General features: G+C 54.9%; 2 protein-coding genes across 9 annotated transcripts in view; both read right to left on the bottom strand.

Annotated features, from left to right (window-relative positions):
* Window positions 1–650: 650 nt before the first annotated feature.
* UBL7 (ubiquitin like 7) lies at window positions 651–14,255 on the bottom strand. 5 transcript variants are annotated; one of them, XR_009933601.1, is made up of 13 exons: window positions 14,159–14,255; window positions 13,596–13,791; window positions 13,071–13,190; window positions 12,453–12,535; window positions 12,269–12,353; window positions 11,456–11,513; window positions 10,520–10,653; window positions 10,345–10,394; window positions 9,594–9,761; window positions 8,716–8,838; window positions 7,901–8,055; window positions 4,575–4,695; window positions 651–2,165 (listed from the first exon to the last, which is right to left on the bottom strand). XR_009933601.1 is itself a non-coding variant. In XM_062501483.1 (11 exons), exons 1-10 carry the CDS (start codon window positions 13,777–13,779, stop codon window positions 7,918–7,920), a joined length of 1,143 nt encoding a protein of 380 aa, XP_062357467.1. In that variant the 5' UTR covers window positions 13,780–14,082; the 3' UTR covers window positions 4,431–4,695; window positions 7,901–7,917. The 5 variants fall into 5 exon arrangements, 3 of the variants coding, with proteins under 3 accessions (XP_062357467.1, XP_062357470.1, XP_062357468.1); XR_009933600.1 differs by lacking the exon at window positions 14,159–14,255 and having other exon boundaries at window positions 13,596–14,082; XM_062501483.1 differs by lacking the exons at window positions 651–2,165; window positions 14,159–14,255 and having other exon boundaries at window positions 4,431–4,695; window positions 13,596–14,082.
* An 808-nt stretch (window positions 14,256–15,063) lies between these two features.
* The window catches only part of LOC134049229 (actin, cytoplasmic type 5), a 2,368-nt gene continuing 2,299 nt past the window's right edge, over window positions 15,064–15,132 (bottom strand). For all 4 annotated transcript variants that reach the window (XM_062501495.1, XM_062501498.1, XM_062501496.1 and 1 more), the window contains exon 2: window positions 15,064–15,132. This exon is cut by the window's right edge. The gene's annotated coding sequence lies outside the window, so the exon portion shown is untranslated.

Here is a 15,132-nt window from a genome sequence, read left to right as displayed (position 1 = left end):
CTGCAGATAAAATGTAGCTTCAAGCTCCCTTAGGGTTTTAGGAGTATTTGTAGGATCCTACACTGGTTTGGTGTGGAAGGGACGTTGATGTCCAACACGTCCAAGCCCATCCTGGAGCACTTTCTGGGCAGCCTCACAGGGAAGGACTCCTCCCTAAAACCCCCGAGAGCAGCCAGGGGGGAGCCTGGCTCCCAGAACCACGAGATCACTACCTGGGAAAGCAATTCCAGGAGATGGGCAGGATGTGGAGAACACGAGCCCCAGGAAAACCCAACCCTTCAGAGCAGCACGGCTCTCTCCCCACAGCTGATTCCCAGCTCGCTCCAGACCTGTCCCGGATTGCAGGAGGTGTTGGAATGAAGAACACGCTTCCCAAAGCGGGGAAAGGAACTCAGAGGTTCAGCTCAGGACCACGTGGCATTGGATTCTAGGCACCAGCTCAACCCCTTCCTGCAGAAATTTCCATCTGCTCCACTGCAGGATCAGAACTTCCCCAGCACAACTCGTGAGCAGCTTTCTCCAAGATCATGCGCCTCGTTTCCAGCACGGATCAGGAGGCAGCCTCCCCCAGGAATCTTGTCAGAAGCACAGATTTTTTTCCCCAAGAGGAACAGTTTTATTCATCACAAACCAAATGTTTGTGGCCCAGGCAACCCAGAGAGCTCGGATTGCACTTGGCACCCGAGCAGGCGTTGGTTTTTATCCACAAAAACAGATCCGTTACCTTCCCTCAGCCACGGCCAGGAATGTGACCCTTGGAAGCACCGAAGAAAGGCTCAGCAAGAGAAATCTTAGCCCTGGCTAAGGCAGGCAAGACCTTTGCTGTGCCACAAGGCAGGTGTGCCACACCCAGTCACTGCCAGAGCTGGACAAAGGATGTTCCTGTTCCTCATCCCCCTTTTCCGTGATCCCCTCCCAGACACGATTAGGATGGTGAATGTTTTGGCCCAGACCAAGAAAATCCTGTGCTAAACCTGATGGCCTGGGAGAAGAACTGGACAGAACTTTTGGAAGATCAGAGCTGCCATTCCTCATTCTGGGAAGGAGCTGACTGCTGAGGCTGGGTTTGGAGTAGGAATCAGTGCAATTCCCCCTCACAGCTCCTCTTGGTGCTGACAGCCCCTTCATTCCCCAGCTGACAGAGTGAGGAGGGAAGCGAGCAGAGCAGATCCTTTATCAGCTGCTGCAGTTTTTGCTCTCCACACCCAAACTATCTCCATCCCTAGCTCCTGTTCCTGGCAGGCAGCAACCAAAAAACCTCAACCACCCCTTCCCAAGGCCACAGCCCTGCAGAGTTTGGGGGCCTTCCAGCTCTCCTGGCTCATCTCTTCAAGCTGGATGGAATTTGGGGGCTCTGAGGAGTTGGCACAAGTTCCCCCCCTCTGGGTTCTGCTGAAGGACATGGCATGGCACGAGTGCCACCAAAGGGGCCCACATGTGCTCAGAGCCACCCCCAGGGCTTTACAAACCACTCAGGAAAGGGGTGGAGGAGCCACATGCCCCACGATGAGATTTCCCAGGAGATTTTGCCCCCCTCAGATAAGATTTCCCAGGAGATTTGGCCTGAAGGGAACTTGTGAGAGAGCTGAATTGCACTCACGTGATTTTGAGAGCAGCACAGAACCGCAGCCTGGGACATCCCCTCTTGCTGTGCCTCCAGAGGAAAGTCCTGGGGCTGGCCCAGGCCCTTCCAGGCCAGTGTCACCACGTGATTTACTGGTCACAGCCCACCCTTGTCACCACAGCCCCCTGGGAGGCACAGGAGCATCACCTGAAGGTGTCACATCCTCAGAGGGCACTCACTGATAGGGGCAGGAAATGACGCAGGGGTGCCAAAGGCTCCAGGCAGAGTAAACAAAATCCAGTTTGGAGTCTCACCCAATTAAATAAGGTTAGAACAACAGAAAAAACAGAAATGGGTGGCTCTGCTCGGCCACACTCCCGTCATGAGAGCTGCACTGTCAGCTCCATGTCCCTGCCAGGTCCCAGCAGGTCAAATTGTTCTGCAATTCCTGGTCCTCCTTTCCCTGTGTGCTGAGCTCCTTTGCGTTCCAGGGCAGCACTGGCATGGGAATGGCCACGTCTCGGCTCCCCAAAAACAGGATTCCCACATCCCACAGCAGCTCTGGAATTCCCAGGGAGGGTCCAGCACCACCATCCATCCCCTAAAACAAGAGAACCACCTCTTTTTAATCAGCCATAGCAGAGCCACAGAACCCTCCTGCACACACTTGGTTAAGGTTTGACCCCTCTGCAAATGAGCAGCTGGAATTTCAGCCCGCATTTTTCTGCAGGGAATCCAAACAAACTCACCTGGCTGTTGACAAGCTGCTGGGAAAAATGCCAGAGCTAACCAAGCTGATAAACCCTGAGCTGCTGAGGAACAGCAAACTCCTTCCCCATGACCTTGGAGCATTTCCAGCAGAGCTGTCTCGCCAGGAAGGGAGGGACAGGGGGAAAAGAGCCGTGTGTCCTGCTCCTCCTTCCCAGTGTGACCCCTGAGTGCCACCCCCGGGCCTGGTGACACAGAGGGACAGTGGTGACACTGGGATCAGCAGCACCAGGCCATCAACACAGGGAGTTCTCCATCTCTTCCAGCAGGATGTGCACAGAGACCTTCAGGCTCGTATTTCCTGGGAAGAGCTCCCCTTTCTTCCCGTGTCCCATCTGCCCTGCCTGTCACCTGCTTCTGGGGCCAGCCCGGTCCCACAGGGCCCCTTTGGCACAGGGACTGAGGATCAGGGAGGAAAACAGGAACAAGAAATGGGGAGAACAAACAGCTAGGAACTCATCCGAGCAGACAGCAGCTGGCAGGACTGGGGGTGATTAAATGATGTGAAACTGAGAGTGCTCCGAGGTCACAGTATTTAATGTCAGCCAGACAAACCCACCCTGGAAGGGATCCTGCAGGGCGGGAGCACCAGCTCGGCTTCCCTGCCCTGGAACACGCCAAAAACTCCAGCACCGAGGAGGGAAACGCTTGGGGTGTGCCAGGCTGGCTCCTCCCACCCCAGCGACATCAGGGGACAATGTTACTCCTGGCGGCCCCGTTATTCCTCTAGCTGTCCTTGTCACCCACTCCTGCCCCAACAACAGCAGGGGACAATGTCCTTGCTGTCTGCCCCAGTCCCCTGGCTGCTATTGTCACCTCCTGCTCCAACAAAATCAGGGGACAATGATTTTCCGGGCTGCCCTGTCCTTGTTACCTCCTCCTGCCCCAGTGTCATTAGGGGACAATGACTTTCCTGGCTGCCCTGTCCTTGTCACCTCCTCGGGCCCCAGTGCACCCCAAAAGAAACCCTCAAAGCTTTATTGGGACCCAGGAGGTGCCACAGTCCCACAGCTCCTCCTGTCCAGCTGCTGGACAGCCTTGGGACCTGGAGCCACTCCCCAGGGGTGACACAGAGGCCACACATTTACCAGTTTAAGGAAAAACCTCGTGTGGGGTCTGTTCCCAACAGCCCACACCCACTCTGAAAGTCCCCCAACCTCTGACAGCCAGAAAATCTCATAGGAATGGGTTTTTCTCTGCTCACACTCTGCTCCAAAGTTTTGCTCCAGTCTCTGTTCTTGCCCCTCACAGGAAAAAAAAAAAAAAAAAAAAGGAACTCTGGCTCCCCCTCTGATGCGTGTATGGCTCCTGGAGTGCAACCCCACAGCTCCAACTCAACATCTGAATTAATTCCTCTCTGCTGAACCAGCAGAGCCTGCGCTTAAATCAGCATTTATTTCAGAGGTAGAGGAGGGGGAAACCCTCTCAAAGGGATTTTGGGAAACGGTGCTGAATATTAGAACACTAAAAATATAAAAGGGAACAGAAGGAAATGGAAATATTAGCACAGGGTGATGTTTTTCAGCCCATTTCTGCTTTCATCAAATTAAAATAGTTGCCTGGTTTTTACTGTGGTTCATATGGGGCTCTCAACTCTGTGACCTCAGAAGGGCTTTGAGGGCTGAAATCAGAGCTCTTTTTTTATTATTCCTTACAGGGAAATGGTGATTCACAGCAGCAAAGGCAGCAAACAAACCCCAGAGGACATGGGTCACTGGGATGTGTCACCTGCCCTGTCTCTGTGCTCTCACCTCATCAAAATTCTCCTCCTTTCTCCAAAGCTTCCCTGGAAAGAGTAAGACCAAAATGTCCTTATTACCAAGGACACCTCTGTCCCCTCTTCTTTTGTCCCTTCCCACAGCCTGTCCCCTCCCTAAGACCCCTCAGCTCAGAGGCGTTGAACCAGCAGGGTTCAACTCAGAGGGGTTGAACCGTGAACCAGCACAGAGCTGGAAAAGAAAGAAAAACCTGAATTTTTGATGTGTTCTGGCCTTTCCTACAAGGACAAAGCTGGAAGCAGCCAGGAAACCACTAAGTCCTCTGCAAAAAAAGCGAGTTGATGGGCAAAGGCTGTGCCAGACAAATTCCTGCTGCTGCTCCTGCTGGATGTACCTGCCCAACAAATCCTGGAGCATCAGGGAAAGTCACCTTCATCAATTTACTGGAATTTATGTGCCAGGGAGGAGCTCAGGGCAAGGTGTGGAGCCCCAGAATGTGACTGGGACAAACTGGGAATACTCACAGCTTGTCAGGTTGGGGGAAGCAAGGAACAAACATCATCCCATGGAAATGTGTCCAAAATTGGTTGAGGTACTGCAAAAGCCACCTGGGAGATTCTGCTCCACCTGCATTCCACCTTTTTGCTGGAAAATTCAGCAACGGAGACAAATCAGCTCAAAATGAGAGATGAGGAGATAAAGGTTTCCAGAAAAGCAGAGCACAGATCAGCCCAAAATGAGACAAAAAGATCTCCAGAAAAAGCAAAGCAGAAATCAGCGTAAAAAGAGAGAGATGAGGAAAAAAAGGTTTGCAGAAAAGCAGAGCAGAAATCAGCCCAAAATGAGAGAGACAAGGAGAAAAAGTCTCCAGAAAAGCAGAGCACACATGGTGCAGGGCCCAGCCAAACCTCCACCCCCTCCAGGTGTCCAGCGAGGGTCAAGCAGCAGGATGAAAAACAGGATTATGGAAAACACAGGAGGAAAAGCAGCTGCTCCCATCCATCCCTGCTGTCACAGCCCCAGCGAGACCAGCAGGGAAGCAGCCCAAGAGCTGCTCTTTGATGTCACAAACAGAAGGTCCTTGCTTACGTTGGGGAACTGGCCTGACCTCCTGCTCTTCCAGCACCAGCCAACACTTCCCAGTCTGCTCCCAGTAAAGCCCAGCCAGGGATGCTGGGAGCATGGTGGGAACAGGCACAGGGGCAGGAAAGGGATGAAGTGAGACCCAACCAGAGCAGATCCACCCTGCTCCAAACAAGGGAGGGGGGCAGGAGGAGGGCAAGGTTCCAGGGCAGTGGGATCAGGGATGGAACACGAGGAGCAGGCAGCAGTTTGCTCTGGCTCTGTCGTGTTCAGCCACCCACAATTAGTGACAGGGATCCTAAAGCCATCCCATTCCATCCTTTTCCACCTCCCACCAGACCTGGGACATGGCCAAGGATCCAGGGGCACCCACAGCTTCTCTGAGTACCCTCCCCACCCTCACAGAGGGAACAACTCCCTGATAGCCAACCTAACTAAAGAAGAAATCATTTTCTGTTCCCAGCCCTGGGAAGTCAACTAATTTCTTTCTGTATAATTTAGCACAGTTGTAACAGCACTTACAAACCCCAATAAACATAAACATGGATGTTATGAGGCCACCTACCACTAAGTTAGGTGGACAACTGGAGATTTTAAGACGCTTGTGTAAAATGTCATTCTCTCCCCACACACAGCATTTAAAATTCTCGAATTTTAGTACAAAATTTTGAATTGAAAATTCTTTACTTTTAGGCGGTTTAGTGTGAGCTGAGGTCAGCTCAACACCCAGCATCCACAAGCCAGCACGTGGTACATGATTCCAGAGGAATTTAGAGAGAGCATTATTTTACTGTAACATTTGGAACTAAGTATTTGGTTTACAAATATCCTTCCCCAAAATTCAACACCATAAGCTTTTTCCTGACTGCAATTTTTCCTTCCACCAACTCATCTTTGATTTACTGCTCCCTTTTTTAATAGCAGAGGAGGCGGGGAGAGGAATGCTGTGCTCAAATCCCACTCTATCAGGGTCCTCGCAAATAAATAAGAACTCAAAAACCCATAACATTATCTTTCAGCTGCAAAATCCACATCCCATAACAAGAATTACCACAACCTAACCCTGCATTTTCAAGGCTTTCTTCGCTGTTCTGCTTCTCCATGCCCTTGGGCATCACTCCCATGTGCCAGCACCGATTCCATGTGAGGTTGGGAGCTGGAATGTGCAGCCCCGGGGCGGCTGCAGAACCAATCCAGCCCCCTCCGAGCTCCCCCTCCCCTGCAGGAGCTGCTGCAGCAGAGCTCCCGTTGCTGCCCAGCCGTGCAGGAGGCAGCAGAGCCTCTCCCCTTCCCTGCAGCTCCTGCCAACTTCTCTGCTGCAGCCAGTGAATGTGCCTGAGCTGCTGCTCCCAGCCAAGCCCTGCCGTTTGGGAAAAGGAATCAAGGAAAAGTCACTTCCAGCCCCAAAATCCAGGCAGTTCTCAGCTCTCCGGGGGTGTGAGGAAGCAGAAATAGCAGTGACAGGGGCTTCATGCCGAACGTGGGTCAACAGGAGGATCAAATATCCCAGGAGTGACACGAAAAACACCAGTTTGGGACAGCAGTGAGGCCTAAATTGAAAATTCAGATGGGGCAGGAAGGCAGGCTGGTGTCCAGGAGAGCCTGCAAGTGCTTCCCAGCTTCTGGCAGGAGCTTAATCCGCAGTTATCCTGGAGGACTGGGGGCTGCCAGCAGGGCTGTGGGGAAGGGAGGGTGCTGTGCATATGCTCTGTGCTGCCCCTGCAAAGCCAGGAGCCAGGGATGGGAAGGGATTAATCAGTTTTCTTACACATAAAATCCGTGTGGGCAGGGATTAATCAGTTTTCTTACACATAAAATCTGTGTGCCCGTCGTGCCGAGGGCAGGGACCCGGGAGTGTGTCAGGAAAACCATTTATGACCATCACTTGTTATCTGCTCCAGCCTGAGGCACAAAGAGAGCCCCTCCCTCCTTCCCTCCCTCGGGCATTAATCCTCCTCAGCAGGATTAAAGCCTATCAGTGCAGAGAACAATCCGAGATGGTATCAGCGAGGATCACAGAGCTCACACAGGGATTAGAGGGCAGCCCAGCAGCCCGGAGGTGAGGCAGGAGAGCGCTCTCTGCTCCGCAGGCACCCGAGGAGAACCCGCTCTCGTTTTCACACCTCGTTAAACCCCGGCGCTGCAATGGGAGTGACGCCAGGCCCAGCTCCAGGCCTGGCTTTTCGCTGCTCCCGCTGATTGCAATTACAGGCAAACGCTGTTAATTGGCCTTGCAGCCCGGGCACGTGGTGGTACCCAGGATTAGAGGGCACTGCTGCAGTCAGAACGGGGCTGTGCCACTTCTCCAGCTCTGCGAACAGCCTCAGCCCTAGCGCTCGTGATTTCTTTGTCACTGTCACCTCGTGGTGGCCCTGAACCGCCTGCCCTTTGCTGAAACCACCACCTCCTCCCACCACGGCAGAGCTTTTCCTGCAGTTCCACTCCCCTTCCTGCCCTGGGGGGGATGTGCAGCACAACCCAGGACAGAGCACAAGCCACACAGCAGGCAGGGAACTGCCCAGGGTCTGTTTAATCCAGAGGGAGCACGGGAATGAAACAACAGGCAGAACGTGGGGACAGATAAAACATTGCACAACTGGAGGGGCCACATCTCCAGCACTGAGCAACCTCTTGCCTTCCCCGTGCTGAGTCCTGAGGAGGTTGGAGAGAGGATTTGGAGCTGCCCCCGGTGCTCCCCACAGGAGAGCAAGCCAAGGAGCATCCCCACGCTCAGAACCAGCCCAGCTGCTGCCTCAGCACAACTCACCAGTCCAGCGGGAAGATTTAGGGGGCCCCCCCAGCGAAGATGAGCTCTAGGGCAGCCTGGATGTCCCCTCCTGTGGCCTGCAGGGCCCGCAGGCTCAGCTCATCGTCGTGGATTCCCATGTCTCTCAGCTGCTGCAGCTGGGGCTGCCACTGGCTCTGCTCACAGAAAAAGTTTGGGGTGGGGGTAGGAATCCCAGCAGCCCTTCTCACTGCCCACTCTCCCAGCTCCTGAAAGCCCAGCAAAGTCCCCAAATCCACCCTCCACCCCAGTTCCACCCAATGCTTTTGCAGTGCCTGTGGTGATGCTTTAGAATTTTAGCTTTTATATTTTTCATTTGTAAGCTTGCAATTTTTTAGTGTGTAACTCTGAACTCCATACAGAGTGTTAGCTGCTGCTTTCCCATTTTGGTCAGACAGACACAACAATTCCTCTCCAGGCCTGGGAATCAAGGACAGCTCTCTGCCTCAGGCCCTGAGAAATGTAAACAAAAGTGAGTCGGGGGGAGAGTAAACTTATTGGGAGATATTAACCCCCAATATGCAAGCGGACCAAATTTATAAAAGTGTGAAAACCCGTGACACATTGTCCATTTTTGGGTGTAGCCCCTGGGGGAGCTTCATCTGCCAAAAACGTACCTGAAGGCCCTTCAATAAATATAAATAAACTGATTTTTATTCCCTTAATTTCGTCTGGTCTCTGTTTTTAGGTTAAAAAAAAAAGACATGATCAGTGATGTCCCTTCCAGGTGAATGTCCCGAACCAGGAGGCAGCTGGGAGATCCCAGTGGGATGCAGGATTCCAGGGGCTGCACTGACCTGGAGGCTGGGCTGCCCTGAGGCCTGCAGGGCGTGCTGGAGGGCCTGGCTGAACAGGTCATTGGTGATGGGTGTCCCCGACTGGACACTGGAGGACAACGGGGATGTCCCAGAGGAGTGGCCCTAGGAGCAGGGAAGGGATCAGGAGAAGGATCACAGGAAGCAGCAGAGCCTCAATCCCAGAGGGAAGGGAGCTGCTCCACCAGGGAGTAAAGGGGCCCCAGAGCTGGGCCAGGCTGTGCTGGCTGTCCCCTAAGTGCTGGGATCGTGCGGGAGATATGGATCACATGGATTGGCACAGGGGAATGCAGAGCCAGGTGTGGGATCACCCAGGGAACTCCTCCCTAAGGGAACTGGGATCACCCAGGGAACTCCTCCCTAAGGGAACTGGGATCACCCAGGGAACTCCTCCCTAAGGGAACTGGGATCACCCAGGGAACTCCTCCCTAAGGGAACTGGGATCACCCAGGGAACTCCTCCCTAAGGGAACTGGGATCACCCAGGGAACTCCTCCCTAAGGGAACTGGGATCACCCAGGGAACTCCTCCCTAAGGGAACTGGGATCACCCAGGGAACTCCACCCTAAGGGACCTGGGATCACCCAGGGAACTCCACCCTAAGGGACCTGGGACCACCCAGGGAACTCCTCCCTAAGGGAACTGGGATCACCCAGGGAACTCCTCCCTAAGGGAACTGGGATCACCCAGGGAACTCCACCCTAAGGGAACTGGGATCACCCAGGGAACTCCTCCCTAAGGGAACTGGGATCACCCAGAGAACTCCACCCTAAGGGACCTGGGATCACCCAGAGAACTCCTCCCCGAGGGAACGCAGAGCCAGCTGTGCCAGCTCCGGGCACGGCTGGTGCTGGCTGTTACCTGTGTGCCCGGGGTGGGTGTGTGGGAGCTGCTCTCAGGTGTGCTGGCCAGGGCCAGGGCGGTGGCCAGCTCGCTCTGGGTGATGGGCCGCGGCCCCGCCGCCCCCGCGTAGCCCAGCGAGGCCGGGCGCGAGCCGGACGTGCTGCTGGAAGGGGTGGACCTCGAGCTCTGCGTGGAGGGAGGGAAGGAAGGAGAGAAAAGCTGTGACCAGCTGTGACCTCGGTGTTCCGGACAAACCACAGATCCCTGCTCTGCGATACCCAGAACTCCCGAGGGCAGAACTTCTGAAAGACTAACAGGCCAGAGCGGGGATAGGCTCTTTTTCCACAAATTCAGCTGTGGAAACTGGCAGGAAAGCTTTCAATCATCCATCAGCCCTAAACCAGGGTGATATTAGCCTGGAACAAAACAATTGCCCATTGACAGGCACCCAAATATTCAGTTTTTCTTTTCCTTCCCCTCTGTCCTACGGAGAGGAAGACTGCAGAATGGCAGGATCAACATTCCCACGCTCCACTTTGGCTATGAGGGCGTTTCCTCTGCTCCATTTTCCTGTTGTGTGTTCAGCACTGAGGAAAACCCTCTCCTGAACAGCGTGGAAGCAGCCGGGATCAATATGCTTGTCTCCACATCTCCCTGGGGAGTCAGAGTAGCTCATGCTGTTCACCAGAAAGGAAGGGGAGTGCTTGGGAGTCTCGGGGCTACAAATTAAAACCCAAAAAGAGCCCTTCCACCCAACCTGGTTGCTTACCTGGTGGAAGTCATCTTCATCATCAGAGAGCCCCTCAAAGAGAAAGCCACCTGCACCAGAAAGGGGGACAAAAGGATGTGGCAAACCAGCAGGAAATGGGAAGCAGGTGAGAATCCTGTGGAGTTTTTGGAGCAGCCAGGAGTCAGCCCTGAGCTCCCCTCCCAGGTGGGCATACCTGGCATGTCCCGGTAGGAGCCCAAGGCCATGGCCCGTGAGGACGTGTCCGGGGCTGGCAGGGGGGTGCTGCCTGCCACCGAGTGCAGCACCAGAACGATGGCGTTCACCAGGGCAGGGTGAGCTGGGATCAGCCTGGGCACAAACGGGCACGGGTCAAGGAGGGCACAGGGCAACCCAGGAACCAGCCCTGAGCAGCTCAGGGCACAGCCAGCACCTCCACTGCCTCAGCTGGGCACAAACTCCTCCAGGCAGCCAGGGATCCTTCAGGATCCGTCCTGGACCTGGCCTTGGATCCTTCTGGACCCATGTTGGACCTGGCCTTGGATCCTTCTGGACCCATGTTGGACCTGGCCTTGGCTGCCCAAGGATCCTTCTGGACCCATGTTGGACCTGGCCTTGGATCCTTCTGGACCCATGTTGGACCTGGCCTTGGTTCACCAAGGATCCTTCGGGATCCCTCTTGGACCTCCTGGGTTCACCAAGGATCCTTCTGGATCCATCTTGGGCCTTTCTTTGGTTCCCCAAGAATCCTTCTGGACCCATGTTTGACCTGGCCTTGGCTCTCCAAGAATCCTTCTGGACCCATGCTGGGCCTGGCCTGGGTCCACTAAGGATCCTTCTGAACTCATGCTGGACCTTCCCCTGGTTCTCCAAGGATCCTTCTGGACCCATGCTGGCTTTCCTATGGTTCTAATTTCCCATGTGCTGTCCTGGGAGCAACTCTCTGGCTGAGCTACATCCAGGTCTGAACCCCCATCTGGAGCTGATGGTGGCCCTGCCTCCCCCAGACACCCCCTGCATTAACCCACTGCTGGATCCTTCCAGCTGCTGAGGGAGGGGTGTCCCAGCCTGGCAGGCAGGAACAGAGCTCTGTCCCCACCCAGGTGACACACAGGGACATTGCTGTGTCACTGCCCCGGCTCGGGGAACTTACGTGTCCAGCATGTTGGGGTCTGCAAACACAGAAAACAGATCCTTGTCCTGCAAAACTCCTGGAAAAGACCAGGAAAAGCAGTGAGACAGGATACAACAAGCAGGAGCCAGTCACACAAAAGCCACAGGAACAAATGGGAATTGATTTCCAGGAAGTGAGTCATGAGTAAACACCACAAATATTCTCATTGTTCTTCTGAGGCCATTGTGTTCCTGGAGAGGCTCTTGGCCACAGCCACACACCCAAGGGACTTTTTTTTTTTTTTCCCCAGCAGATCCTGTGGGTGCTCCACCTCGAGGCCAGGATGGAAGCTGGCCCCCAGCTCCCTGCAGCCAGGCTATGAATGTATCCCAAATTCCACCTGCCTTGGACTGGCACCATCCCAGAACAGGCTGGATTTAATGAACCATTTGGTAGCATCCCAAATTCCATCTGCCTCACGCTGCCACCATCCCAGAACGGGATGGATTTAATAAACCACTTTGTAGCACTTTGCAGCAGGGAGAGAGCATCCATTCTTCCTTTCCCTAAACCTTCTGAAGCCAGGATCCATCCCCAAGGACAAATCATGCATCTCTCTGTTCACTGGCCCTTCTGAAGCCAGGATCCATCCCCAGACATCACCAATGGAGCACAACTGATACCTGAGCAGTCACCATACTCACACTCCACAAAGGGACAAAAAATGTTGGGCTTTTTTTTTTTCTCTCTCCCTTACCCTCTATCAGGAATTTAACATAGATTTGGGTCTCTCCCTTCCCCCATCAGGAATCAAAGCCTTCCTCAGATCACCTGGATCACAGCCAGACTCACCCAGAGCCACAGGGTCGCTGCTGAGGCCAGGAGTAGCCACAATGATCTGATCCAGGGATTCCTTGTTTCCCAGCATCTTGAAGACCTGCCAGGGAAAGCAGAGCAGATCAGGAATGTCACCCACTGTGGCATTATCCCTAGAGTGAGGGGATAGCAGAATTTCCAGCAGGAACAGAGCACTCACAGCATCTCTGTAGGCAGGGCTGCTGTGCAGGGCAGTGTGCAGGACACGGAATTCCCGGACTGCTGCCACCTTATCCACGGGCTCTGAGGGGAGATAACACCACAACAAAACACAGCTCGGCCTCTGTCAGCCCTCAAAGCTATTTCACATCCCAATGAGGCTTCCACACTGCAACAGGGATCCTTTAACAACCTTGGATTGGCTGCAGTCACTGCAGAGTAACTACTCGCTGCACTCTCAGATCATAAAAATAGCCAGGAATATCCTCCCACACATGCCATTACAGGAATGCCAACTCAAATTCCTCTTTTTGTACAGTCAGGCATAGCACGAGCACACAGCAGCTTGCTCATCCCTGGGGCTTTGCTCCAGATTGCCTGGCAATGCCCTAAAATGGATCACAGGCAATTAAGGAAGGGATGATCCCTCTCCACGCTGCACAGCTCATTCCTTAACTCTTCTGTCAGCAAGAAACGAACAGCCAGGTGCTGCTGGGAGAGGTGGGGAGGAAGTTCCCAAACAAAGGGGTTTGCTCCCCTGGGAAACTCCACAGCTGTTCCTCAGTCCCTAATAAAACACATCCCAAGAATCCAAGGGGTAATCCCCACAGCTCCTCACCTGGTTTCTGGTCAGGCTCAGGCCAGGACTTGCGCAGGACATGGATAGTGGAACCCGACTGGATTCCATAAAAATCCAGGGTCTGGTCATCCCTCAGCTTCCGGCCACAGTAGATCAGGTCTGAGGGGAGAAACACCTGAAGATAAACCTGTAGCACGAGCTGGGGGTCTCTCGGTGTGGCTTAGAGCCCCGGGGCTGACCGAGCAGCTGTAGCTGCTCCAGCTGGCTAGGGAACAACACAGGGAAAGTTGTGGAGCGGATCTAGAGGAGATGGCACAGTGACCTCCCGTGTAAGAGCTGACTTCTCTTGTTGTCTCAGTTCTCATGAGACATCCTCACGAGGACACAGAGACGGTGGGAAGCCCAAATATTCCCTACCAAGGGCACTGCCACGGATGGAGCACCGTGACCCCAAGGAAACAGGGAAGGAACACCGAGCCCTCCCAGCAGCAGGATGCGGTGGGAGGACGGGCCGAGGGTGTCCCCAAGCGGCGGGACAGCGCCAGGCTCCGGCGGGGCACGCACCGATGAGCTCGGGGTCCGGCATGGATTCCTGCAGCTTGCCCGCGATGAGCTGCTTGAGGTGCGAGATGCTGCAGCCGCCCAGGGGGCACTCGCCCAGCTCGGTCTCCGGCAGGCGCAGGATGGATTTGGGGGCCAGCGGCTGCTCCGCCAGCTTCACGGCGATGTGCCACTCCGGCAGGGCCATGGTGGCTCTGTGCTGGGGACACACAGAGTGACACCCCGCACGCTCCGAATCCCCATCGGCTCCCGGGCCCAGCCAGCCGCAGCTCCGAACCCCCGGCGCTCAGGGATCCTATCCGGGCTGTGTTGCCTCCAGAGCCTCCCTTCAGCTCCGAGCGATCCGGGTTGTCTCCCACCCCAATTCTCCCATCGACCTCAGGGGGATCCCCCAGCCGTGTTTACCCCAGAGGCCTCCCCTTCAGCTCAGGCGGATCCCGGCTGTCCTCCCTCAGCTCAGGGGGTCCCGGCCATACCCCCCACCCCCCAGCAGGATCCCGGCCGTGTCCCCGGCGCTCAGGAGGTCTTCATCGTGTCCCCCCCAAGACCCGACCGCCTTCTACCACCTCAGGAGGGTCCCGGCCGTGTCTCCCACCCCGCTCACGCCTCAGGAGGGTCCCGGCCGTGTCTCCCACCCCGCTCACGCCTCAGGAGGGTCCCGGCCGTGTCTCCCACCCCGCTCACGCCTCAGGAGGGTCCCGGCCGTGCCTCCCCAGGCCCTCCCACAGTTCCGCGCTACCTCAACCCCTACGGACCGGAAGCGGAAGTGCTGCAGGGAACGCGGTGCGCGCTGGGAAGTCGAGTCCGGCAGAGTAGTAGGTAACGCCCCCCCCGAGGCGAAGGCGCTGTTGATTGGCCGGCCCTGTCAAGACTAGCCAATGGGCGGGCGGCCGAGGGTTTAAAGGCAGGAGCGCGGCGACGGCAGCGCAGTTTCGATATATTTCCCCCGCCACGACGGTCTCTAATTAACACTACCTCAGTAATTGAGCGGCTGCCATCCTCGCTCGTGGGGGAGCAGCACCAGTAGATACCCCACCAGTGCAGGAGGGCCCAGCTGTCCGAAGCTGCCTGCTCTTCAGCACTATCTGCTGCTCCATCACCTCACCCTCTCCCAAAAAAGGGCAGGCCACTACTCCGGTGACCAAGTCCTGTGCCAAGGCGCCAACTTTTTCTGACAAGAAGAGCTGTTTGTGTTCTAAAAAAAGCCAAGTTACCATGAAAGTCCAGTCAGGCTGCAAGAGCCACATTCCAGGCACGCTTTGCTTCCTAACAGCTCTTAAAATGGTCCGAGCAGCACCAGGGGCTGCGATGAGATTTAAAGAGAATTCAGAAAACAAAACTGAGGCTAAGCTTGAACTTCAAGCCAGGTCAGAATCCCAAAACCTTTCTCCCAACAATTCTTTGTGGTGAGGGGACAGAGAAGCCACCCCAGAAACAAAGCAAGCAAAAATCAGCTCTTTTAGTGTTGAAACCTTGGAAGTTTATTTGTTTTCCTACAAAGGAACCTAGAGGTGACAAACCTAACTTTAGTGCCATCTCA

The sequence above is a fragment of the Cinclus cinclus genome, chromosome 13, assembly GCF_963662255.1.
Source record: "Cinclus cinclus chromosome 13, bCinCin1.1, whole genome shotgun sequence".
In the NCBI taxonomy this organism is placed as follows: Eukaryota; Metazoa; Chordata; class Aves; order Passeriformes; family Cinclidae; genus Cinclus; species Cinclus cinclus.
This window is presented reverse-complemented; position numbering and strand designations above follow the sequence as displayed.